This window comes from Parambassis ranga, chromosome 21, assembly GCF_900634625.1.
Source record: "Parambassis ranga chromosome 21, fParRan2.1, whole genome shotgun sequence".
Classification (NCBI taxonomy): Eukaryota; Metazoa; Chordata; class Actinopteri; family Ambassidae; genus Parambassis; species Parambassis ranga.
Window position 1 is genome coordinate 6,129,134 of NC_041041.1, and position 26,837 is coordinate 6,155,970.

General features: G+C 38.3%; 2 protein-coding genes and 1 long non-coding RNA gene across 3 annotated transcripts in view; 2 read left to right on the forward strand and 1 right to left on the reverse strand.

The window, feature by feature from the left end:
- Positions 1-15,324, forward strand: part of LOC114426642 (interferon-induced protein 44-like) — a 114,838-nt gene extending 99,514 nt beyond the window's left edge. The window contains exons 1-9 of the mRNA XM_028394177.1: positions 11,845-11,942; positions 12,371-12,409; positions 12,528-12,548; positions 12,635-12,668; positions 12,973-13,174; positions 14,066-14,224; positions 14,425-14,593; positions 14,911-15,011; positions 15,104-15,324. Coding sequence (XP_028249978.1) covers positions 11,924-11,942; positions 12,371-12,409; positions 12,528-12,548; positions 12,635-12,668; positions 12,973-13,174; positions 14,066-14,224; positions 14,425-14,593; positions 14,911-15,011; positions 15,104-15,268 — 909 coding nt within the window. The 5' untranslated portion in view covers positions 11,845-11,923 and the 3' untranslated portion in view covers positions 15,269-15,324. Of the gene's footprint in view, positions 11,943-12,370; positions 12,410-12,527; positions 12,549-12,634; positions 12,669-12,972; positions 13,175-14,065; positions 14,225-14,424; positions 14,594-14,910; positions 15,012-15,103 lie in introns of the transcript that reaches the window.
- Positions 1-26,837, reverse strand: part of LOC114426624 (uncharacterized protein DDB_G0283697-like) — a 403,048-nt gene that overhangs the window by 254,959 nt on the left and 121,252 nt on the right. Inside the window, exons 10-15 of the mRNA XM_028394144.1 lie at positions 21,730-21,830; positions 21,170-21,388; positions 20,520-20,595; positions 20,110-20,210; positions 19,525-19,764; positions 18,899-18,974 (exon numbers count right to left, since the gene is read on the reverse strand). Coding sequence (XP_028249945.1) covers positions 18,899-18,974; positions 19,525-19,764; positions 20,110-20,210; positions 20,520-20,595; positions 21,170-21,388; positions 21,730-21,830 — 813 coding nt within the window. The remainder of the gene's footprint in view (positions 1-18,898; positions 18,975-19,524; positions 19,765-20,109; positions 20,211-20,519; positions 20,596-21,169; positions 21,389-21,729; positions 21,831-26,837) is intronic.
- Positions 24,211-26,363, forward strand: LOC114426669 (uncharacterized). Its single transcript, XR_003669368.1, has 4 exons — positions 24,211-24,359; positions 25,101-25,139; positions 25,233-25,469; positions 25,634-26,363. It is a non-coding gene; the product is annotated as an uncharacterized LOC114426669 (long non-coding RNA).

A 26,837-nucleotide genomic window follows, 5' to 3' on the forward strand; every position in this document is an offset into this window, starting at 1 on the left:
ATTGAAACCAGTTGGTGATTTGATCCTCTGCTTCATGGCAATGTGGTTGTAACAACGTGTGCTCCATGATGTGTAATTAGCTATACATTTATAGAGAGGTCAGACTCTCAGAGAGAGTTTTACTCAGAATATACAGTTTGTTATGCTATTGATACTCTGTGTGTCCTGAATGGACTGCAGCTACAGCCCCATCTTCTAACATCAACAACAAACTTTGAGGAAACAATGTTCATGTTCTACATCTACCTATTGACAGGTGCCATGATAACCAGTTGCATTTATCTTCCCTGTCAGTGGTCAGAATGATAGCTGACCCTTTGTAATCTCTCATGTCATTGCCACCTGTCTTTTCTTGTAAAATGTCCAGTTAAAATTTACTCACTCTCTGTGGCACTTATTGAAGTCAAAAAATATTTGTGTATTTTGATCTTCTAATCAAAGGTGTAATGTTCAAAACCTGTTAGACTTAATAAACTATAAGAAATGATGTATATTTTTCTTTATATTGCAAATTGCATACAGAATGCACTGTGTGTTGTATTGAGGGAAATTACTACCAGTTTGTTATAATAAAATTAACCTGACATGGTGATGCAGGACAATCATCATCATGATTTGCTACAATGACCAAATCACTGCACATTATCTTGCTTTTACAAAATATTAATTTCCACTCTGTAACCAGAGCAGTGTCCATAGTAGTCTGCTCTGCATCACAAACAAATATAAATACATAGTGCCATGAATGCACTACTGCATGTAAAATGTTCGCTTTTATATCATCTTCTTTGTGTGTGTGTAACATAAATTGACTTTATGCTATATACATATTTAAGAATAAAAAAACTATAACAATTGTTACAACAAAACAATTAACATTGAATTGAAAAATAATGTAGGTCTGTTTCTGATATATCTGTGGATGCTCTCATTAATCCAGGTCATAGTCATTTCCAAGAGTTTAAATCGAGGCAACTGGACTCAAGGATTGTTTTTTGAAGACGTTTCGCCACTCCCCCAAGTGGCTTCTTCAGTTCTGCTACTTTTCTGGTGGGAAATCTGAGTTTTATGTGTTCAGGACCTCTGTGGTTGGATCTTGCAGGAACTCACATGACTAAGATCCCTATAGCTGGTTAATAGTCAGTTAATGCCTAGAAACTGTGTCTGGGCCATGTGCAGAACTAGTTAGCGGCCCATCGTTAGAGTCTGAATGGGAGTGAAGTCTGCTATGAAGGGATGAAAGGACAAAGTTGTAAACAGGTGAGAGCTAATGCCTCAGCCCTCCTCCTCTGTTTAGAGAGGGTTTTAACAATTTCACATAGATGGCTTCTTTGACTCCCTTTTCAAACCATCTGTCCTCTCTGTCTAGAATTTGGACATTATTATCCTCAAAGGAATGACCACTCTCTTTGAGGTGTAGGTTTCTGATTGAGCATGCTGATTATATCTTTTTAGCACCTCACAGAGGACAGCCTAGAAGGGCGAGGAACATGGCTGTGCCCCATTGTATAAAATAAGGTTCATAAAGGCAGGGTTGGATGGGTTTGCCGTTAAAGACCACTCTACACAGAGCCTTGACCTCAAACATATATTGGAGATGCTCTCATCCAATATCAGTGTCTGAAGCCTCACATGGCAAGCAGTTCTCTTCTGATCTGTTTTACTATCAAAGAATAAATTCTTCAGTTGTTCCAACAGCTGCAGGCCAAGAAATCAACAGATGTGCCAGGAACAGGAGGTCAACCTGCCTGGACCTAGTGTCGCCACTGGCTATACTGCAGGAGCTTTATGGGTGTAGTTTTACCTGTGTGTCTTTGCAGGAACATGTCTTTTCAAGGAAGCAACAAGGGGGAGATTTCACATGCTATCAGGTGTCTCGTGGAAAATGTAGATAAAAAGGCCTGAGGGACTGGTGGTCTTTTGAACAAAAATGTTTTAATTCAATTTTTTCAATTCAGTTTTATTTATATAGCGCATATTACAATCAGACATTGTCTAAGCGCTTCACAGGAACCCCCCTAAGAGCACTGTGGCAAGGAAAAACTCCCTTTAAGAGGAAGAAACCTTGAGCAGGACCCGTCAACTTAAGGGGGAACCAGTCCTGCTGCTAGTCAGAGAGGATGAGGGAGAGAGAGACAGAGAGAGAGAGAGAGAGAGAGAGGATGAAGGAGAAAGAGAGAGAGAGAGAGAGGAGCAAACATGATACAAACATGATACAGTACAGAGCAAACATGACAGCAAGATGAAACAGTGATTATATTGCAATAGATATCTATATATATTGTCGGTCCATAAGTAGGAATAGTAATTTGATAGTAAAGATGAGCAGCAGGGGCTAGTGAAGTTGATGAGCACAGGAGAGTTCAGGGGCCGGACTGCAGGTCAGTATGCAGGTCTTGAGACCTGCAAAGAGAGAGAGCGAGAGCGAGGCACAGAACTACGAGGAGGACAGTAAACACAGATTATGAGACGATATTACCCAGTATGATCCAGACTAAGGAGAGTGGAGGAGAGGTCAGAGGGTGTTCAGAGGATCGTGTTTGTGCCCCCCGACAACGTAGAGCAAGAGAGACTTCACGGGCCGGACTGCAGGTCATCATCCAGGTCTTGAGACCAGTGTGAGCCAGACTAAGGAGAGAAAAGGAGAGGTTAGAGGGTGAGAGGGAAACTGCTCAGTGGATCATGTTTGTGCCCCCCGACAACGTCGGCCTAGAGCAGCATAGCTGTGCTACACACTAGGTCTAAGGCTAACTGTACGCCTTACTAAACAGAAAAGTTTTAAGTCTAGTCTTAAAGGTGGAGGCAGTGTCTGCCTCTCGGACCCAGATTGGTAACTGGTTCCATAATAGCGGTGCCTGATAGCTGAAAGCTCGTCCTCCCATTCTACTTCTATGAATCCTAGGAACTACTAGTAAACCTGCACTCAGAGATCTGAGTGTCCTATTAGGAACATATGGTACAATCAGGTCCTGCAGATACAATGGAGCAAGTCCATGAAGAGCCTTGTAGGTTAGAAGAAGGATGTTGAAGTGTATTCTTGAGTCCACTGGGAGCCAGTGAAGAGACGCTAGGACAGGAGAGATATGATCCCTTTGGCTGCTTCCTGTCAGAACTCTAGCTGCTGCGTTCTGGATCAGCTGCAGACTGTTGATGGAGTAATGTGGACATCCTGACAATAAAGAGTTGCAGTAGTCCAGTCTTGAAGTGACAAAAGCATGGATGAGCTTTTCAGCATCACTCTGAGAGAGGATGCTCCTGATCTTAGTAATATTACGCAGGTGAAAGAAAGCGGTCCTGGAGACCTGCTTAATATGAGAGACAAACGACATGTCTTGATCAAAGATAACTCCAAGGTTCCTCACAGTCGTACTGGAGGCCAGAGTAATTCCATCCAGGGAGAAAGTATTATCTGATGAACTAGTTCTGAGATGTTTCGGTCCAAAAACAATGACCTCAGTCTTGTCCGAGTTTAATAGTAAAAAGTTGGAGGACATCCAGTCCTTTATGTCCTTTAGACACGCCTGTAGTCTGACTAGCGGCTCCGTGTCTTCAGGCTTCATGGATAAATACAGCTGGGTATCATCAGCATAACAATGAAAGTTTATGCCGTGCTTCTGGATGATGTTTCCTAGAGGGAGCATGTAGAGGGTGAACAGGATCGGTCCGAGCACAGAACCCTGTGGAACACCGTGGTTAACCCTTGTACCTGTGGAAGACACATCGTTAGTGTGAACAAAATGAAATCTGTCAGATAAATATGATTTAAACCAGCGCAGTGCTGTTCCTGTAATCCTGATCTCGTGTTCCAATCTGTGTAGCAGGATGCGATGGTCTACGGTGTCGAAGGCAGCACTGAGATCCAGTAGAACGAGTACAGAGACGAGACCCCGGTCCGATGCCATGAGGAGGTCATTGGTGACTTTAAGCAGTGCTGTTTCTGTGCTGTGATGGGCTCTGAAACCAGACTGGAAAGCATCAAACAGACTGTTACTACACAGGTGGTCGTTTAGCTGATTTACAAGATTAAGATTAAGATTAAGAAACCTTTATTAGTCCCACAATGGGGAAATTGCATTTTTGCAACGGCATACAGACAGCAAGGGATAAGTTAGGAAAAAGATATATACAATATAAAATAGGCTACCAATAAAAGATATATACATTATAAACAGTTTACATATTTAACAGTTGTTGCACAGGTGAGTGGAGGTAGAAATGGTATATAAACTGTACATAGTGCAACTAAATAAATAACAGTAAAATAAAAGCACACTGTGGTGTGTAAGTATTGCTCCTATCAGAAGTGTTTATTATAGAGTCTGACAGCAGCAGGAAGGAAAGACCTTCTGTATCTCTCCTTCACACACCGAGGGTGGAGCAGTCTGCCACTGAAGCTGCTCTGCAGGGCTGACAGGGTGTCCTGCAGGGGGTGGGACTCATTGTCCAGCATGGATGTTAGTTTTGCCAGGACCCTCCTGTCACCCACCTCCTGCACTGAGTCCAGAGAGCAGCCCAGGACAGAGCTGGACTTCCTGATGACTCTGTCCAGCTTCTTCCTCTCCCTCTCAGTGATGCTGCTGTTCCAGCAGACCACACCATACATGATGACTGATGCCACCACAGAGTCATAAAAGGTCTTCAGGAGTGCCCCTTTCACTCCAAAAGACCGCAGTCTCCTCAGCAGGTAGAGCCTGCTCTGGCCCTTCCTGTACAGTGCGTCTGTGTTGTGAGTCCAGTCCAGTTTGTTGTTGAGGTGAACACCCAGGTATTTGTAAGAGTCCACCTGCTCAATGTCCATTCCCTGGATGTTCACCGGTAAGGGGGGGGCTGAGTGTCGTCTGCGAAAGTCCACCACCATCTCCTTGGTTTTCCCTGCATTGATCAGGAGGTGGTTTCGCTGACACCAGTCCACAAAGTTCTGCGTCAGTCAAACAACAGCTCTTTCGAGTAGTTTGGAGATAAAGGTGAGGTTGGAGATCGGTCTGTAGTTTCCTAGGACGTCCGGGTCCAGTGAAGGTTTTTTAAGTATCGGAATGATCACAGCAGTTTTAAAAGCCTGTGGTACATATCCTGTTCCCAGAGACAAGTTGATCTGTCCTAATATAGAGTCTCCGATCAGAGGAATAGCATCCTTGAGGAGCTGTGAAGGGATCGGATCCAGAAGACAGGTAGTAGGTTTAGACTTGCTGATGCTGGTGGTCAGCTCAGGGAGGCCGATGGGCGCGAAGCAGTCCAGAGTTAGATCAGGATCCGTTTCCAGAAGTGGCGGTGTATCCTCAGCGGTCACAGAGAGATTGTGGTTGATTTGTCCTCTAATAGTGGTGATTTTATCAGTGAAGAAGCTCATGAAGTCTTCACTACTAAGAGCTGCAGGAATGCGAGGCTCCACAGAGCTGTGGCTCTTTGTCAGCCTGGCCACGGCGTTAAAGAGAAAGCGCGGGTTGTTCTTGTTTTCTTCTATTAGTGATGAATAGTAGGCTGTCCTGGCTTTACGAAGGGCCTTCTTTTACTAGCTCTAGAGAGCTTAAACAGTTTGTTCGAGTACACTCCATTGATAGATGTCTGCACTGAGGCCACTAGAGGGGATGATAGGTGGTTGGAAGGGTAGGAATCACTCTGTTCCTTCTCTTTTGGTTTTCAGCACTTTGTTCAGCAGGGCCTGCCCAGCCATGTTCAGTCCAGCCACAGCTTGGTAAAAAAATCATGTAATTCTTCCTACAATGCTGAGTTAGAAGCAACAAGAACAGCTGAACAAGAACAGCTGAACCAGCTCAACCAACCACTTGCTGACCTTAACCATGGTCCTAGGAGTCAGACACACTATTACAAGAGGTATTTGCAACCTAGTCATTATACAAGGAGTAATAGCCAGCAGGTGGCCGCTCAACTCTAACTCATCAGTCTGAATGTTTTCATGAAGAGCAATAACACCAGAGAGTTTATTTGTGTGGTCTTTTTGTGTGATTATTCATCTGTTGCACAAGAGGAATTTTACACTTTAATTTATGCAGAATCAATATTAACAGTGTCTCCCTGATCTCCTGCTCTTTCACAGCTCATAAAGTAAAGAGCTGACTAAGAAGGTGTTAACAGCCTTGCAGGTGGCTCATCTGATCGACATTTACACTGAACTCTTGCAGTTTTAGGTCATGTACGTCTTGGTATTGTATCAGAGTGTGGTATGGATAGACAGATAAACAGACAATGGAAACTTTTGGTTGTTGATCTGATATGCAGGTCTGAGCACCTTTCAATTGTGGTCAACCACTTGTCAGTTCAGTTTTCTACATACCAGACTAATGTCAGTTTCACTGATGGCGTCTTTAGATTAGTAATCACACAGTGTTCTGTTACGCTCTTACTTTTTAAAGCAGAACTGTACTGTAACTGGTTTAACAGATGGTAGCTTTGCTGTCACCTCACTACAAAAGGTTCTAGTCATCTCTGGTTTGCCTCTGTTACATATGTCACGAAGACATCATAACTAAAGGAACGCATATGTAATTAAGTACTAAACACAAAAGTGTTAAACCAACAAGTTCATTAGTTACCAGCCTCATAAACCAATTAACAGCACCTCAGATCAAAATCCACATAAAGGTAGCCATCAAACAGTACGGACCACACAGCCAACTAACTCCTGCCAAAGCTGCTCTAAAAGAGGTAATTACATAAACTCAATGCTATCTAATTCTGCTTTAATTTTCAATCTTTCAAGGAAACAGGCACCTGTTGCCCATTGCCTTTATCATCTGCATTAACCTTCTCTATATTGGCTACCAAAATTTCTCATTTTTATTAAGTACCTGAAACTGAAATACCCCAAAAGGTTTGGGAGATATTCTGGAAGAACTTGAATAGTGGTGAACATTTGAATTTAACAGATCACTCCTCTTCCACAGTCTGATAAACAACACCCCAAGATGCATGAAAGTCCATAGTTTTAAGAACTGAATAATGATGTGCTTACTTGAAATTTTCTTTTGTCGAAAACGAAACCCAGAATAACAATGCAATCTCTGTGTTTAGGTGCGTGAGTTAGATTTAAAAACAAAAGCCTGACAAGCCTGTGACGTCTTACTCAGTGGACTGTCCACATAAGAGACTAATGCTAGTTTCACTGATGACATCTTGAGATTAGCCATGACAATGGCAGAAGTTTATCTACTAATCAGAACACAATGTTTTGTTCAAGCTGATTTTAAATAAAATGTTTTTTTAAACAGTATTGTATTGCAGTGATGTAATGTAACAAAGTAGGACTACTTCACTATTGTACTTAAGTATTAAAAACCTTGATTTGTACTTTATTGGAGTATAGTTTTTTTCTCCTACTACTACTACTAATGTATTTACTTTTAGAAAGACAATGGAAACTTCTGAGCACCTTTCCACCATTGTGGTCAACCACACATCAGTTCAGTTATCCAAATACCAGATTAATGCCAGTTTCACTGATGGCATCTTTAGATTCGTAATCACAATGGCAAAAGATTATCTAATAATCAGAGCACAGTGTTCTGTTCCACTCAAACATTTTAAAACAAACATGCACTGTAACTGGTTTAACAGATGGTAGCTTTGCTGTCACCTAGCTCACTACAAAAGGTTCTAGTCATCTCTGATTTGCCTCTGTTACATATGTCACAAAGACATCATAACTAAAGGAACACATATGTAATTAAGTACTAAACACAAAAGTGTTAAACCAACAAGTTCATTAGTTACCAGCCTCATAAACCAATTAACAGCACCTCAGATCAAAATCCACATAAAGGTAGCCATCAAACAGTACGGACCACACAGCCAACTAACTCCTGCCAAAGCTGCTCTAAAAGAGGTAATTACATAAACTCAATGCTATCTAATTCTGCTTTAATTTTCAATCTTTCAAGGAAACAGGCACCTGTTGCCCATTGCCTTTATCATCTGCATTAACCTTCTCTATATTGGCTACCAAAATTTCTCATTTTTATTAAGTACCTGAAACTGAAATACCCCAAAAGGTTTGGGAGATATTCTGGAAGAACTTGAATAGTGGTGAACATTTGAATTTAACAGATCACTCCTCTTCCACAGTCTGATAAACAACACCCCAAGATGCATGAAAGTCCATAGTTTTAAGAACTGAATAATGATGTGCTTACTTGAAATTTTCTTTTGTCGAAAACGAAACCCAGAATAACAATGCAATCTCTGTGTTTAGGTGCGTGAGTTAGATTTAAAAACAAAAGCCTGACAAGCCTGTGACGTCTTACTCAGTGGACTGTCCACATAAGAGACTAATGCTAGTTTCACTGATGACATCTTGAGATTAGCCATGACAATGGCAGAAGTTTATCTACTAATCAGAACACAATGTTTTGTTCAAGCTGATTTTAAATAAAATGTTTTTTTAAACAGTATTGTATTGCAGTGATGTAATGTAACAAAGTAGGACTACTTCACTATTGTACTTAAGTATTAAAAACCTTGATTTGTACTTTATTGGAGTATAGTTTTTTTCTCCTACTACTACTACTAATGTATTTACTTTTAGAAAGACAATGGAAACTTCTGAGCACCTTTCCACCATTGTGGTCAACCACACATCAGTTCAGTTATCCAAATACCAGATTAATGCCAGTTTCACTGATGGCATCTTTAGATTCGTAATCACAATGGCAAAAGATTATCTAATAATCAGAGCACAGTGTTCTGTTCCACTCAAACATTTTAAAACAAACATGCACTGTAACTGGTTTAACAGATGGTAGCTTTGCTGTCACCTAGCTCACTACAAAAGGTTCTAGTCATCTCTGATTTGCCTCTGTTACATATGTCACAAAGACATCATAACTAAAGGAACACATATGTAATTAAGTAGTAAACACAAAAGTGTTAAACCAACAAGTTTATCAGTTACCAGCCTCATAAACCAATTAACAGCACCTCAGATCAAAATCCACATAAATCCTGCACAGAGTTTAAGTAGCAGACACATCCTAACATCAGCTGGTTAGAGGAATGCGTGAATCAGGCTTTCATGGTCGAATAGCTGCAAAATAAATAAATGAAACAAAACACTACTGAGGAAGAACAACAAGAAAATTTTTTAAGCCAAGAAACAAAAGAAATGTCATTAGACCAGTGGAAATCTGTATTTGGTCTGATGATTCCAAATTTGAGATTTTTGGTTTCACCAGTCATGTCTTTGAGAGATGCAGAAAAAGTAAGCAAATGTTTTCTACATGTGTGGTTCTCACCATGAACCATAAGGAGGATCTGTGTTGGTGTGGGGGAGCTTTTCTGGTAATATTGTTGGTGGTTATTACCTGGCCACTGGACCCTGGATAAGACAATGAATAACAGCACAACAAAGGCCAGACAGCATGGCTGCTGTCATTTAAACAGTGTATAAACTGGGGCCTACCTTATTTGAAAAGAAGCACACTGATGGCTTTTATGGCATGCAAAGATCTTAATGACCATGTCATTAAAGTCTGGTGTTCTGATGAACTCCTGCTCGATGGAGAGCATAGCCAGGACATTCAGTCTGTCCTGTCCCATTTTACTTTGTAAAAAAGACTTAATCATTTGAGTGTGCTGAAATACTTCCACCTCATTCATGTTAGCGGCCTCCTTTTTTCCCCTTCTTCTTCTTCGATGTTGGGCTAAATGAAATCAGCCCAAATGAAAAGTAGATCACAGGGGCGTGAACCGACAGCAGTCAATCATTTACCTGGTGCTAGCCCACTGCTAATTGGTCAGAACTGATAGGCCTGTGGGCTAAATGAAGTTAACGTAAATGGTCAGGGATGAACATGATACCCGTCAATCATTTATACCCAGAAAATAAGTAAGCAGATTTGATGCACTCGGGCTGCATAAAATTAGCCCATTTTGAGATATCATGTGTTATTATTTTACCTATTTGGTGCTATTTCACTAAAACTAAACATTAAACTTTTGTATGTTCTTAAGACAACAACTTCTCATCTCATCTTGTATTGCATAACGTAGGGAGGGCTTAGCCCCACTAGCCCATTCATACCAGTCATCACTGTTTATAAGCAGAGCACAAAAGTGATTGTGATGAACTTTTGATAAAAAAACACTGTAGAAAACATTCATGGCTTTATTTTTATATTGAGCTTTTACACATGAGATCTATTTACAGTTGAGAGAATCAACTGTCAGTGACATAATTCATGACAAGGAGACTTCCATTCCTCACTAGTTTTCTTTTTTGTTTCTTAGTATATAAAAACTGGTTAAAGCAGGCACACACACACACACACAAGGGTGAAGATACAAATCAGCATAAAGACACAAATGTTTAAAGTCCTTTCTGAAATGGACCCTTGATGTTGTTTCACTGTACTCTATACAGAGAGAAGCAGCATTACTTACTTTAATTGCAAGAGCAACACAAGACATGTGTGCAGATACTCTAAGTAAGCACTTTAACACACAAATAGAACAACCATATCAGTGCACAACCAGTGACTGGCAACAAACAAACTTCATGGACAATCATTCTTCTATCCGAGCTACAGCTGCCCACATAGCTACAATCTTCTCAACAAAATCTGCAAAGAATTTTTGCGCAACTTTTTCTTTATTTTCCTGATAGCTTTCTTGTTTCTTGTACATTGCAGTAATCCTCTCTGAGTGTCGTGGAAGAGAACATGAACCTCCAACACAAACCTTGGATCTTCAAACCATTTTCTTTCTCCTGGTGAAAACTCCTTGTCTCGGGTGTGATGCATCAGCACCACAATGACTGGTTTATTGCTGGATGACACTGGAAGGCAAGAGAGAAACAATTAATGAACATTTACTACCGGGGGAAGGAAACAGTGGCTGTATAAATATGGACAACAGCTCACCAAAAACTGGTTGAAAAAGCATTGTCAATCTGTATATATAGATCAACAAATTGTAATGTAAGTGTTTTCATTACCTTCATCATGTCTCTTGACTGCTTCCACATCTGAGCCAATACGGGATGAGATTGGACAGAAGACAATGATGATGTCACATTCCTGTTGGGGAATGGGTCCCTTTTTTTTCTTTTTTCTATACTTGAGTTTTTTCAGTATGGCCTTATCAGCACCAAAGGTCTCACCAATTATGATAGGGAAGATCTTCTTCATTTCTGAACTTGGTTGCCTGTTTTCTGAGAATGAGTAACAGACACAAACCCAAATTCATCATTTTTTTTAATGTCATAACTCTGTCTGTATGTGGATATCTATGTAATCAGTTTTTTTAGTTACAAATGAGTTACAACATCATATTTCCACAAGCAGTCCTATCAACATCTCTGATGAGTACAATGTGCATTTCATTAGCCTATGCTTATCTTGAAATTACTCTTCAGAGACAGATTCTAAACTTTTCTAAACGTCCCTTTAAAAAAGTGTGTATCCTCAGACATGAAGTATGTCAATAAAACAATTTAATTTACCAGTGACTTTAAATCGATCGTCACCAGCGTACAATTAGACCTACAAACTCTAAAATCATAATCTGCTGATTATTTGTTTACTGAAAAATCAGTAAACAAATCATTTCTTGGAGAATGGGTCATGCAAGAATAAAAAGATTTTAAAATGACAATAAAATCAACATGATAAATTTTGACTCCAATAAGAGACTTCAGTTAGTAAAAATACAAGAAGACACATCTTACCCTGGAGTCTCTGCAGCTCTGCTCTTCTTCTGCAACAAAGTAAATGACCGGTGACATAAAGACACTGCCTCTTTTCAGAGTTTCACTTTCACATATCCAACAAACGAATAAACAACAAACTGTGAAGGGCTGAGACAATTGAAATGTAGAGCTGATTTATTGTGAGTCACAGTGTAAGGGAGGCTCTTCAACAAGAACAGTGCTGTGTTTGTGGTGATATTGTCACAGCACTGCGACGGCAAAAGGATGAGTGACTCCAATATCAGTAAGTTCTTCTTGAGATTATTCAGTAAAATACTTCTGTAGTTCTTTTTTATATGAATAAAACTGAAGAAAACAAATCAATGCCTTAATGAAATCATTAACTCCCGCAGACCTGCACGTAGTCTATTAAAAATATTAAAAGTTACATCAACCGTGTGTATAGGGGCTGCATTGTGATCCTAAAATATTTTCACCTAATTGTTGACTTTACAATAATGTTTTTAAACTCTTGTTACATTGAACTACACTACTTTGCTGTAAATGGTGGCAAAATCTATGACGATAAAACAGAACAGAAATTCCAAATGCACTAGTAATTGACAAAAGAGTTTTGATGTCCAGTTGCCCTGCTTCTAGCTCTTGATTAAGCAATAACCTGGATGAGTTAGAATCTTTATTGACATACTCTATATTTTTCTCTCTCTTTAGGAAGCCGTTTTAAGACATTGTTTGTGAGATCTCCTCCTCGTAAGTAACATAATTCACCACTAAACAAATAAAAACTTAAAAGCAAGATGACTAGAACAAATTATTTCTTTGTTGACACTTAAGTATTAAAAAGTTACTATTCTGTTCTTTGTTGCAGAAGAACCCCCACTCCCTCCCAGTAAGACTGTAGTTCATATTTACATTTCCATCATTACTCTGAATGTTGTTAACGTTTGTCTCTTCTCTCTGTAAAATTATCTGTAGCTTTTGATAAACCATGGAGAAATTTACCTTGGGGGTAAGTTTACTTCTTAAAATGTAAATTTAAATCAACTATTGTGGTTAAGCATCAGAACTATAGGTTTAGGAAAAGATGTGAACATTTTACAAAACATATAATGTTTGATTAGGAGATATAAATGATGGTGAGCAGAATAAGCTCTGACTCTTTAAAATGCAGAAAAAAACTACATTTGTGATCTTATCTTTGTGACGTTGCTTGTTATGTAAGCATCGATTATCAAAACCGACATTTATATCATAATGGATTTAATTGATTCATTTATGTAACTATATAAATTAAATATAATATTTCTTATCAGAGATAATGGGAGGAATCTTCAGTATGTGCAGGAGTACAAGCCAGAAAATGAAGACATCAAACACCTCAGAGTTCTTCTGTACGGTTCTGTTGGAGCAGGAAAGTCCAGCTTCATCAACTCAGTCACCAACGTCATACGACGCAGAATGACAATTTCTGCTGCAGTCTCTGCAACCACCAGTGACAGAAGTTACACCAAAAAAGTAGGAGAACTTCAGTTTCAGCTCATGATGTGGCCTGAGGCATCATGTTTGCTGATTATCCTTCTCTAAACATAATTATAAATCACCGTATCGCCTTGACTCTGAAGGAGGAAAAAACATAGATTTTAGTGGTCAGTCACCTCACAAAGAAAATTAATTCGCTCATTATGATGAATCTTAAAGGTCACTTTAACAGTTTACAAAGTTCTAAAGGAAAAACTTTGAAGGTCAACTTAACTGTAAGAAGTGTAATTTTACAAACTACTTAGTCGGGTATCCGCATTAACAAATAACATAAGACTAGAATAGAATAGAATGCCTTTCATTGTCACTATACACAAGTACAATGAGATAAAAAAGCAATATATAAAAAAGAGATGTATGGGATGTTATTCAAAGAAAAGATATTAAAAAACAAATATTTACAATATAAACACAGGAGTGGGTGCACAGATATAAATATGGTCTATATACAGTATTTCGTATGAGGATATTGCACATGGTATACATTTGAAGTATATATAACTTATATATATATATATTGCACATGTTGTATATTGTCAATCTGGCTATGTAGTATTGCACATTAAAATCAGTGCATGTGGGAGTTCAGGGTGGTTACAGCTTTTGGAAAGAAGCTGTTTTTGAATCTGTTTGCTTGTCCTGCTGCACCTGTAGCGCCTGCCAGAGGGTAGCAGGGCAAACCACCAGGGTGGGAACTCTCCCTGATGATGTTTTTGGCTCTGCTGAGGGAGGTGTAAATCTCTCCCTGTCTGCAACCATTATAAAATTATCTTTCAAAGAACAATAGGAAAAAGGTAAAAACAAGTCTGTAGATGATTTCACTATCATAAAAAAAAAAATCAACATTTCATCTTGTTTGTGTTTTAGTTTCAAACACATAAAATCCAGACAGGAAGAGGAACTAAAAAGACATATTATCCTGTGGTCTTCAATGACATCATGGGTCTGGAAGAGGGGACGGATAGTGGTGTTCTTCCTGAGGACATTATGCTGGCCATGAAGGGACACGTGATGGAGGGTTACAAGGTACATGTGCCATTTTATTTAATCAGACAGATACAGAGCAATAGTTCTGTCAACATATATTACAGTTCTTAAATATTATTACATGAGTAAATATTCATGTTTTATGTGTTTATGTTTCACATTAAACAATCCACAGATTGGAGACTGTGTCAAGAAACTTTCAGGGAACTTGTTTTTTGTGTGTGTTTTGTGTTTATCAGTTCAAACTAATATCAAAGTTGTCAGAAAACGATCGTGACTACAACCCAGCTCCTGCTCCAGATGACAAAGTCCATGTTCTGGTTTGTGTTTTATCTGCCAACGTGTCAGAAATTAAGGAGTCAGTTCTGCAGAAGATGAGCAGTGTCAGAGAGGCAGCTGATGACCTGGGTAAGAGTTCCTGTCAGGACGTTCTTGAATCGGTTCAGGCACAATTCCAGCTCTACTTAAACAACTGTGGTAGTCAAATTTTGAAGGCAATTTAATAGGCTGGTATTCTATGACTGTTAAATTTGCCTTTTGATGCAGGAATAATGCTAGTCTCAAAGAAAGTGTGGGAACTTGTTGCAGATGAAAAATGTTTGCCTTGTAACATCACCCAAACCATGCTTGTTTACTAAACCATGCTTACAAAAGTAAGCGTCTTAAGTTTTTAAATTAAAACATGCTTTACATAGTGAGAATAATTAATATTCATGTGTCTGCAGGAATTCCTCAAATGGCAATAATGACCAACATTGATGCAGCCTGCCCTGACACAGAAAAAGACCTGAAGAATGTGTACAAGAGCAGATATCTGCAGAAGAAGGTCAGTTTCTGTCATTCATAGAAATGAAGTGATTTCATTTTATCTCAAAATGTTTCAGAGTTTCAAGAGTGCTATGTGTCGTTTGTGTTTAGATGAAAGAATTCAGCTCAACAGTAGGAATCCCAATGAACTGCATCTTTCCAGTGAAGAACTACAGCCATGAAATTGACCTGAATGATGACGTGGACACTCTGATCCTGAGTGCTCTGAGAAACATGATCGACTTTGGAGATGACTTCATTGAAAAACTTGCATAAGGACAAAAAAAATCAAGAGGTGGGGAAGCTCTGTTTGGTATTTGGAGGTGAAGGGATGCATGTAAATTATATGATTATGCTATGAGGGAACAGTGAAGGAAACTGTACTGTTCTTACTTTTATGTACTGATGTTAACTGCTGCAACCTGTTTCGCTGTTGTTCCTTCCACCAAATAGAGAACATATACACAGTAATGCCTACTGATAATAATACATAATAATATCTGCTTTCCTAAATAATCTGCTTAACATTATTAAACTGAATGATGCTGCCATCAGTATCCTAACGATGCAATAGGAATCCATTTATTTTAGTTGAACATGAAATAGATTCCTTTTGTATGTGTGTGTGTATGTGTTTATAAAATACAATATATTGTATGTGAAATATGTAGTTGCAAGACAGAGGTGACATGTCCCCACCAAAGATTTGACCCCCCCCCCAAAAAAAAAAAATGGTGCAGACCACTGAAACATCCTCTGTTCACTGCTCAGCCTGTATTCATTCATAAAACTGTTGTCTTTAGGATCCATGAACATAATGTCAATTTTGCGGTCACTGGGAGTTGATCACAGTATATGCTGGCTATGTGTTATCTTTGTTAGAAAGTATTTTTTATTTACATTTAATTAAATACATTTAATCAAGTTACACAAAAATCTAATCTGATTTTGTCCATTTATTATTGTTCATTTTATGTCATGCAGACACTGACATGTATAACAAGAAACAATATTAAACAATATCAAACAGTTTCATCTTCTCACCTCTTGGAGGTGCTACAGAGCTGTGAATGCATTTAGAAGCAGACCTCAGTTTTTGCATTGTCCCTCAAGATGTCTACAAACTCAGACATACATAAACCTTAAAAACAACACAAATGGTGAGATAACATAGAAGCAGGAATTACATGACAATGAATTACATTATATTCAACAAAAGAAGTACATGATTTAAAAATTTTGTAAAAGCAGTATAATATGTATGTAGTAATTTGGTCATTTTAGCAAATGTAACCTATTCAAGATGATGAAGACTGCTCTGTATCAGCTTAATTTGACTATGAAGAACTGGTAATAATACAATGCAATATACATACATGCTAATAGTGTACTCTGTCTGTTAGTGGTGTTGCCACTTTAATTAAATAATATTTCCTATTATCAGCTTTATTTTTTACTTAACAAATGATCTGAGTTTTGTTCACTGTTAGGTGAAATCTGCCCTCTGCTGTAGACATGCACAACAAATATATACACAAAGTAACTACATTGTTTGTTTCCTCTTCAAATACAATGTGGGTGGAGGGCAGGTCACATGTATGTATTCTCAGAGTGAAGCCATCTATCAGTATGAGTTTACCTTTTAACACATCCACACACTCATGGTGCACACACTGGATGTAACCATATTCTCACATGACCACGAAACAGCAGAGGATCAAACGAAGTGATTTCAATCTGGAAAATAAAACCTCTGAACTATAATCAAAACCATAGAGATTTACTGTGTCTGTATAACTCTTGTTGTATTTTACTGACAGCCTGGTCGTTGTGTGGACATTGCAGTAATCCTCTCTGAGTCTGATGGAAGAGAACATGAACCTCCAACACAAACCTTGGATCTTCAAACCATTTCCGTTCTTCACATGGATACTTCCTATCTCTGGTGTGATGCATCAGCACCACAATGACTGGTTTATTGTTGGATGACACTGGAGGAGAGAAGAACAAAATATGAAACCTAAACCTAAAACCATAAGATTAGATCAGGGGCCAGCAACCTTCAGCATTAAAAGAGCAATTTGGTTTCCCACCAAATAAAACACATTCAGAGCCACAAATCCTATTTGACCAGTAAATTCAAGAGAACACTAAACATGTAGTTTATTATATATTAGCAAAAAAATGCTGGTTTTATTCTGATAAGAGTGAAATTCAGTGTGTGTACAACTATGAGAATCCAAAAGATCGATATTACTCCAAATGCATCCTTTGTTATTTTCATGAAGGTGTTCGGATAATATCAGTCTATGTATTAAACAAGTATGTCCGGTGTCACATACAGGACGTGAGGGTGACACTTTTTTTTTTTTTTTTTTTTTTACAAAATGTTAAAACAAGTTTAATTTTAATGTCACAAGACCACCTCAGTCTCCAAAGTTATTAGTATTACACCGAAAATAATGAAAAAATAAAAATACATTTAATTTATTATTATTTATTCACATTATTATTTCCCAAATCAGCTGGGCCTCTAAGAGCCACACGAGCCTCAACAGAGGGATGAAAGAACTAATGTACATTAACATTAAATATCTGTGGGATGTTTAAAATCACAAAAACACACATATCTCAGTGACCCTCTGTACATTACCTGCTGCATGTTTCTTGACTGCTTCCACATCTGAGCCAATACGAGATGTGATTGGACAGAAGAAAATGATGATGTCACATTCCTGCACATTTTCTGTTGTCTCCACCCGAGTTGTTAAGGTCCAGCTTCTTTTCTTCACCTTTTCTACTATGGTCTTATGAGCATCAAAAGTCTCACCAGTAACAACACAGGAGAAAGTCACTGTGGGAACCCATGAGGCTAAAAATGAAAAACAATATTTGCATTAGTGTTGACAAATGTAAAACTAGTTGTTGTCATCTCTAGTTTCACAAGTTTCATCTGAGCAGCTGAACATGAGCCTCTGAGTATCATCATAGCAACCATGGCAGCAGCTGGGTATGAGCCAGAACACTGAACCACTGAAGAGAGGCTGAATGAAGAGAACAGCCTGACTCAGTTTGTCTTTAGAAGAAATAAACCTTTATGCTTCACACTGTCCATGGTTTACATACTAATCATTCATTAGATCAATGTGAGCAGCTGTTCAATGGATTCTGGGAGTAGTGTTTAAAGGGGCATTGAGCTGGCTGCTCCTCATTTTTATAAAGATGAGAACTCAGCTGTTTATTTAAAAGATGCAACTGAACACCTCTTTAAACAAAACAAAATAAACTAAATAAATGGGTCTGCATGACTTTGATTTTTCACCTAACATGTTTTAGGAACATTGTTCAAGATGTAATCTGAGAATCTTTCAAATGATGGTGATGTGTGTGAGGTTTGAACTCATGGACATGTACCATCATTAGAAAAGAGGAGAACATGTCAGTGGTGCTGGAAGACTTTCAACTGAAATCAGAACTTTAAACTACTTAAAAGACCAAATTTCAGACATCTGCACAGAGGCTCATGTTCATCCTCTGATCACAAACACTACGTTATTTAGAACCTTTTGTTCTCACAGAGGTAGAAAGTACAAATGTGTCTCAAACTGTAGCTGAATAATAAATCAGACATTTGACTCTTCAGCTGCACTGAGACGATATTTGTGATGAATAATACAAGATATTCAGATAAATGTGATGCAGTAAATAACTCCTAATATAAATAACCTGTTTTTGGTTTCTTTGAAGGTAAACTGTCCACCACAGCATCATTTGGCTGAAATGCTTTTTTCGCTTTTAAATTTTCAGCACCTGCAAAGCAAACATACATTTACTAAACACTGTCACATGAACACAAACTGTGTCAGATCTTACAAGAGGAAAGATAAATTGAATTGTTAAACATACGTGGAACACAATCTTTGATTTCAGAGCTCTTCTGTTCTCTCAGGATCTTCGGACATTTCTCTTTATCCACAGCCATCTGTATTTGAAACAGAAGACATGTGTGATGTGAGTGATCTTTGTGCGGTTTCTACTGGTGGAAAGTAATAAAGTACATTCACTCATTTAGTAATTATACTCCACTGGAGTTTGTCCATATAAAACAGAGAGAACAATCCCCCAAACATAGTCACAGCACAGGAGAACTGAGTCATGAGTTAAATCCATCACTGATGTGTCTCTGTCCAGGTTTTAGGAACGTGTTCTTTGTGCAGCATACATGAGCTGAGAGCTAACAGTAATTATCTGTAGAGCTGATTACTGCTGCTGATTCCAACCCTGCCCCTCTACCATCAGCATGCTTCCTGTTGGTTGCTGATATATTCAGACCAAGTGGTATTAAAATGCTTTTTGGTCTGACTGACACATTGAGGACTGTTTTAAATCAGTTTTACTAGGACAGGGTTGTCTTAATAAGGTTAACTTCAGTGAAGACAAATATTTGTTCTAAAATTTAATGCAGGAGCTCCAAATATATTTCATTCTTTTTAATCTTTATGTCCATTTAAAGATAAATGTAACTTTCTCACCTCCCTTTGTTGGATCTTCTTCTGACGGTGTGAGTCTGACTGGCTGTCAGGACTGAGCTCAGTGTCATTAGCTGAATGTAGTCTTTTTATATTTTTCCCACTGTTTGACTCTGCAGCCCGTAGAGACACAGCAGACTGTTCTTCTTCTTCTTCTTCTTCTTCTTCTTCTTCCTCCCTGTTAACAGATGTCTCTTTTGAGCAGTCAGGTTGTGATGGTGATGTCTCCATATTTGCTGCAGCCTGTGCAGACACAATACAAAGTTTGATTATGTGTTAGAGAACAGATTAAATCAAGTCTTCTTACAGAATGAGCTGTGATGTCTCCCTGAGCTTTAATGATGCAGCAGATGAACAAGTCCTGTATTTAGAACTCACACAATCAGTAAAGCTAAAGAAGTTTTTCCTTGTTCTCATGGACTTGGTATCGCTTCATACTGTGCAGCCAGAACAGTTTGACAGTTACACTCATGTTTTGTTTTAGTTAATTTAAGAAATTTGAATGTAAAATATCACAATGTGTGCATAATCAAAGTAGTAGTAGTGGTATTTGTGCTGGTTGGTCAGCAGTAAAAACAGAGTACTTACAGGTGGTTCACACTTTGGATCCATGCCATCAGGTTTATCCTCCTCTTCTGGACTGTCAGGTTGTGATGTCTCTGTATTGTCTGCAGCCTGGTTGTGTTGATCTGTGGAAACAAGTGTTACATGTTGCTGATATTCCAGGTGCTGCACAGATTTGTGTTGCTATGTGCTGCTACAAGACTGTGTTCAAACCACAGATCATGTTCATGAAGGTTCCTCACACTGAGGCCTTTACTTATAGAATTCTAGGAACATTCTCAGAATGAGCACACAGAGTTTTCTTAGATAACAGTTATTCATGAAGCATCTTTGGCCTAAAAGAGCTCCTAAGGTGGAAGACTGGTGGAAGATCAGATCTTACAAGAGGAAAGATAAACAGAAAGCAACAACCAAATGTAAATAGTAGAACATACATGGAACACAATCTTTGATTTCAGACCTCTTCAGTTCTCTCTGGAACTTCTGACATTTGTCTTCATCCACAGCCATCTGCATTTGAAACGGAACACATGTGAACACAGAGATTAGAAGACATATGACAGAGTGATCTTTGTGCTGTTTCTACTGGTGGAAAGTCATAAAGTACATTCACTCATTTAGTATTTATACTCCACTGAAGTTTGTCCATATAAAACAGAGAGAACAATCCCCCAAACATAGTCACAGCACAGGAGAACTAACAAGAGTCATGAGTTAAATCCATCACTGATGTGTCTCTGTCCAGGTTTTAGGAACGTGTTCGTTGTGCAGCATACATGAGCTGAGAGGTAACAGTAATTATCTGTAGAGCTGATTACTGCTGCTGATTCCAACCCTGCCCCTCTACCATCAGCATTCTTCCTGTTGGCTGCTGATATATTCAGACCAAGTGTTATTAAAATGCTTTTTGGTCTGACTGACACATTCAGGACTGTTTTAAATCAGTTTTATTAGGACAGGGTTGTTTTAATGAGGTTAACTCCAGTGAAGACAAATATTTGTTCTAAACTTTAATGCAGGAGCTTCAAATATATTTCATTCTTTTTAATCTTTATGTCCATTTAAAAATAAATGTCTTTCTCACCTTTTCTTTTTGGATCTTCTTCTGATGGTGTGAGTCTGACTGGTTGTTAGGACTGAGCTCAGTGTCATTAGCTGAATGTTGTTCTTCTTTTATATTTTCACCACTGTCTGACTCTGCAGCCTGTAGAGACACAGCAGACTGTTCTTCTTCCTCCCTGTTAACAGATGTCTCTATTGAACAGTCAGGTTGTGATGGTGATGTCTCCATATTTTTTGCAGCCTGTGCAGACACAATACAAAGTTTGATTATGTGTTAGAGAACAGATTAAATCAAGTCTTCTTACAGTATGAGCTGTGATGTCTCCCCGAGCTTTTATGATGCAGCAGATGAACAAGTCCTGTGTTCAGAACTCACACAATCAGTAAAGCTAAAAAAGTTGTTTTCATGGAGTTGTTATCTCTTCATACTGTGCAGCCAGAACAGTTTGACAGTTACACTCATGTTTTGTTTTAGTTAATTTAAGAAATTTGAATGTAAAATATCACAATGCGTGCATAATCAAAGTAGTAGTAGTAGTGGTATTTGTGCTGGTTGGTCAGCAGTAAAAACAGTGTACTTACAGGTGGTTCACTCTTTGGATCCATGTCATCAGGTTTATCCTCCTCTTCTGGACTGTCAGGTTGTGATGTCTCTGTATTGTCTGCAGCCTGGTTGGCTTGATCTGTGGAAACAAGTGTTACATGTTGCTGATTTTCTGGGTGCTGCACAGATTTGTGTTGCTATGTGGTGCTACAAGACTGTGTTCAAACCACAGATCATGTTCATGAAGGTTCCTCACACTGAGGCCTTTACTGATAGAATTCTAGGAACATTCTCAGAATGAGCACGCTGAGAGTTTTCTTAGATAACAGTTATTCATGAAGCATCTTTGGCCTAAAAGAGCTCCTAAGGTGGAAGACTGGTGGAAGCTACAGTAGCTCAATACATCAAAAGCTTCTTTGTTGAAATTCAACCAAATTTATGACAAAATGAGATATTCATTCATCCACCTGTCCATCCAGTCTCACTAAGAGTCAAACAAAGGCCTCAGAGTTTGTGGCAGTTGGAACAGACTCCAGCTCCTCTGTGACCCTGTACAGAACAAGCAGGTTAAGAAAAAGACGGAGGATGACTGGCTGCAGACATCTGTACAGAGGCTCATGTTCATCCTCTGATCACAAACACTATGTTATTTAGAACCTTTTGTACTCAGAAAGGCAGAAAGTACAAATTTGGCTCAAACTGTAGCTGAGTGATAAATCAGACATTTGACTCTTCAGCTGCACAGAGACAACATTTGTGATGAATAATACAAGATATTCAGATACATTTGTAATGCTGTAAATAACAAGATAACCTGTTCTTGGTTTCTTTGAAGGTAAACTCTTCACCACATAAGTAAGAAAATCCAAAACATCACTGTGGAGACTTTGAATTTTCTTCTTCAACTCTTCAGCACCTGCAAAGCAAACATACATTTACTGAACACTGTCACATGAACACAAACTGTGTCAGATCTTACAAGAGGAAAGATAAATAGAAAACAACAAACAAATGTAAATAGTTAAACATACATGGAACACAGTCTTTGATTTCAGAGCTCTTCAGTTCTTCCAGGATGTTCTGCCATTTCTCTTCCTCCACAGCCATCTGCATTTGAAACAGAAGACATGTGAACACAGAGACTAGAAGACATATGACAGAGTGATCTTTGTGCTGTTTCTACTGGTGGAAAGAAATAAAGTACATTCACTCATTTAGTATTTATACTCCACTGAAGTTTGTCCATATAAAACAGACAGAACAATCCACCAAACATAGTCACAGTGCAGCAGAACTGCATCACTGTTGGCTGTTACTATATTCAGACAGAGTGTTATTAAAACTGCTTTTTTGTCTGACATAAAACATTTAAATCAGTTTTAAGACACAGTGTTGTCCTTATAAGGTTCACTTCAGTAAAGTAGAAAATGTGTTCTAAACACAAAAAGTCTTAAAGATAAACTTTTTACCTCTTCTTCTTGGATCTTGGTCTGATGGTGTGGTTGGACTGATCTGAACGTCAATGACTGAATGTCGTTCTTCTTTTTATAACTTTCCCACTGCCTGACTCTGCAGCCTGTAGAGACACAATAGACTGTTCTTCTTCTTTCTCTCTTAATGATAGGAGCTGATGAATTCATGAATTCATGTTTTTAAATTCAACCAAATTTATGCCAAAAAGAGATATTTATTCATCCACTGTTAAATCCAGTCCTTCACTTCTGGTAAAAGTAACATGTTTAACATCACTAAGAGTCAGTGACAATATGACCACATCAGTGAGACATGTTGTAGTAAAGAACTGTATTCACCATCCAGTCTGTAAAAGCAGTGTTAAACACACTGTTTGACACCTGTACCTGACACTAGGTGGCACTTGGCTATATGACATGCACATTACGGTGCAAATCCTCCACTCAGTATCAGCTTCCTCATATTTTCCTCATAATATGAATACTTAGATTTCGCAGGATACCTTTTTTTCTTTTAATGAGTAGTTACTTACATAACTCAGACGTTTTGTCAGATGTAATCTGAACTGATATTGTATATAGCCTAGTATAGTATATATAATTATAACTAATTATTATGACAAATTATTTTGACTTAACTATAGTCAAGTTTGCTCAGCTGTAATGATTTAAAATTAATGTCATACTTTATTTTTACTTATAATTTCAAGGCAATCCGTTTTTTTTTAAAGTAATGTCAACTTGTTACATTTTACAGTGTACATACATTGTGTGCCATATGCCACCACATTATTGAAATGCTTCTAGCTCTCTTAGTCAAATGTCCACATTGTCATTTGTGTGAATAAGTTCCTAAACTTAACACAAATTAACATGTAGTAATGAACTGTACATGTCTTGATCACGGCAGTTTAATGGAAATGTAAGAAGAGACCTCTTACCAATGAATCTGCGTCTCTTGTCTTCCGCTGCAAAGACAACAGATTGAACAGAAGACCCAGCGCACTGTGGATTTTATAACCACGTGACTTCAGAGAAATTCGGTAGAAGCTTCCTCCTCCTTGTGTCTCACAGCAGCGGGCGGAAAGTGAAAGTGAAAGTGACTGATTTATATGTAATCACGGTCATATACAAAATAAAACGAGGTTTTACAGCACGGCCGCAGAAGCCAGAAGATGGACCCCTCTTCCTTTCGGGTAAGACTGTTTCTGTTGAGGTAGTATTGCCATTATTTTATGGAAAAAGAGTATGATTGATTCATTACTTCGCATTCAGTATGACATGCAAAGTTCGTTTCAAATCCGTTTAAAGTAATGGGAAATTACTGTTTGCATGAAGTTTATGCAAAAAACATGTATTTGCAATGTCATGTAGCCAAACGTTTTGTTTAAAACTTTACTACTTTGTGAGACAACACACGTACAAATCCGCCATTTCAGGCTAGGATGGACATTTTGTCTATTCGAAGTGGCACGCAGACCTACATACTGTCCCTGTAACTGTCACAATGTATGTAGCCTACAGCACTGCTTGAAAGTGTGTGGAGAGTTACTGTATATATTTCTGCATAAATATTACACTAGTGGAAATTACTTTATTCATTCGGGAAATGATCCAATATGTGAGTGGTGAATGTATGTGATTCACTTTATCACGTTGTCAGTAGAAATACTATGGGGAAATGCTAAAATAATATGTGGCGAATATTTCGTAGTCCTTCATTTTTGACCTGTCAAAACATGACAGAATTAGCTTAGTCCTCAACTCAATACAATATGCAGCATGACCCACCCAACTGTCAGAGTCTGGGCCCATTCTGTACAGATGTGGACTGACGTTTGTTTAGACTACAGTGGTTTATACAGAGGTCTGTGCAGAAGACAACAGAACTTTGTGTCGTGCATGTGTTAATAAATCTGAACTGTGTCTCCCATTAGAAGAAACAGCATCCACTCCTGTAGAGTTAAACTGAAGAGGTGAGTCTGCTGCTAATGTGCAGTGAATCTTTGATCTTTGAGTGTTAATATGAATATGAACACTAATGGTAACTATTCTTAATCATTTCACAGCGACCACCCTGCTGTGGCCATTGTCAGCTGTGATGTGTCTGCAAAAAATCAAGATTCACCCTGTTGTTACGGGTGCGACCCACGGTGCTCATAAGACCATACTGGATAATTTAAAGGGAGGATGTACATGGGTGCAGACATCATCATCCCTGCAGGACTGTGATGTCGCCATTGTCTTCTGTCCAATCTCAACCCGTATTGGCTCTGATGTGGAAGCAGTCAAGAGACATGCAGAAGGTACATGTGCATTTGTTTTTGTCATTTCAAATACATTCCTCAGATATTTAATGTTAAATGAAATTTTAATGTGGGGATGTACCAAGAGTGTAATTGTGTGTTTTTAGTATAAGCTTTGCCCCACCTTCAAAAATATAATCTAATATTTATTTTCTTTCTTTCAGTGTCATCAAGCAATAAACCAGTCATTGTGGTGCTGATGCATCACACCAGAGATGAGGAGTTTTCCCCAGGAGAAAGAAAATGGTTTGAGGGTTCAAAGTTCGTGTTGGAGGTTCATGTTCTCTTCCATGAAACAACAAATGGAATGCTTAAATGTGCAAAAAATGATTTAGCTGTGAGTGAGATAACTGAAGTGTTGTACAGACACAGTAAAACTCGATGGCCTTATCTTACATTAGGGGTTATACTTAGCGGATTTGCTGCCATCCTTGTGTACAATTTGGCAGAATTCAATGAATGGAAAATGATTCAATGGTGGTGTGATCTTCCGCATATGTATGATTTCTGTGAGTACTGGCAAAACAAAGTGTGGTGGTAATATGTGGATGTTTTATTATTTCAATTTACTATATAGTTTAGGCTCAGAGGATTTTACACAATGCATACATATGCATAATATTTACACAATGACACACACATTTGTGTCATTGCAGCCGGAAACACAACAGACTGGTTTAACATTCTAACATCATCTTTGAAGACAAAATGTTCACTTTCTACTTAACACACCCACCCACTGACAGGTGCCATGATAACCGGATAATTTTGACGATCCAAAGTTTGTGTTGGAGGTTCATGTTCTCTTCCATGACACTCAGAGGATTACTTCAATGTGCACAAAATAAAAACAGGCTGTCGAAGACAGTTATACAAACACAGTAAATGTAAATATATGCCAATGAGTTTATGGATTTTAGTGTTTTTATTAGTGTTTTCATATGTTGTATATATATATATATATATATATATATATATATATATATATATATATATATATATATATATTCACATTGGTTTTATGTCTGGAAGTTCATTTGCCCAGGAATTGAAATCACCTGGTTGTTTGATATTTGGCCATTCTCTGATAACATTTCAATGGTTGCGTCCAATGTGTTTAAATCTGAACACATTCTGCTGCAGGGATTGGAACTGAACAGCATACTAAGTATTAAAAAACTACTGAGAACAGGTGCTTCTATGAGGATTGTCAGTTGGTTGTTAATGATGGAAGATCCTGAGTTCTGAAAGATCAGTGAAACCAAGGATGGCATGTGATGTTTGCTGGTGTTCACTGCTCTCTAGTGACTCCAAGAGGTGATAAGGTGGAAGTGTTTGATATTTATCGTTCAATATGTTGTGTTATTC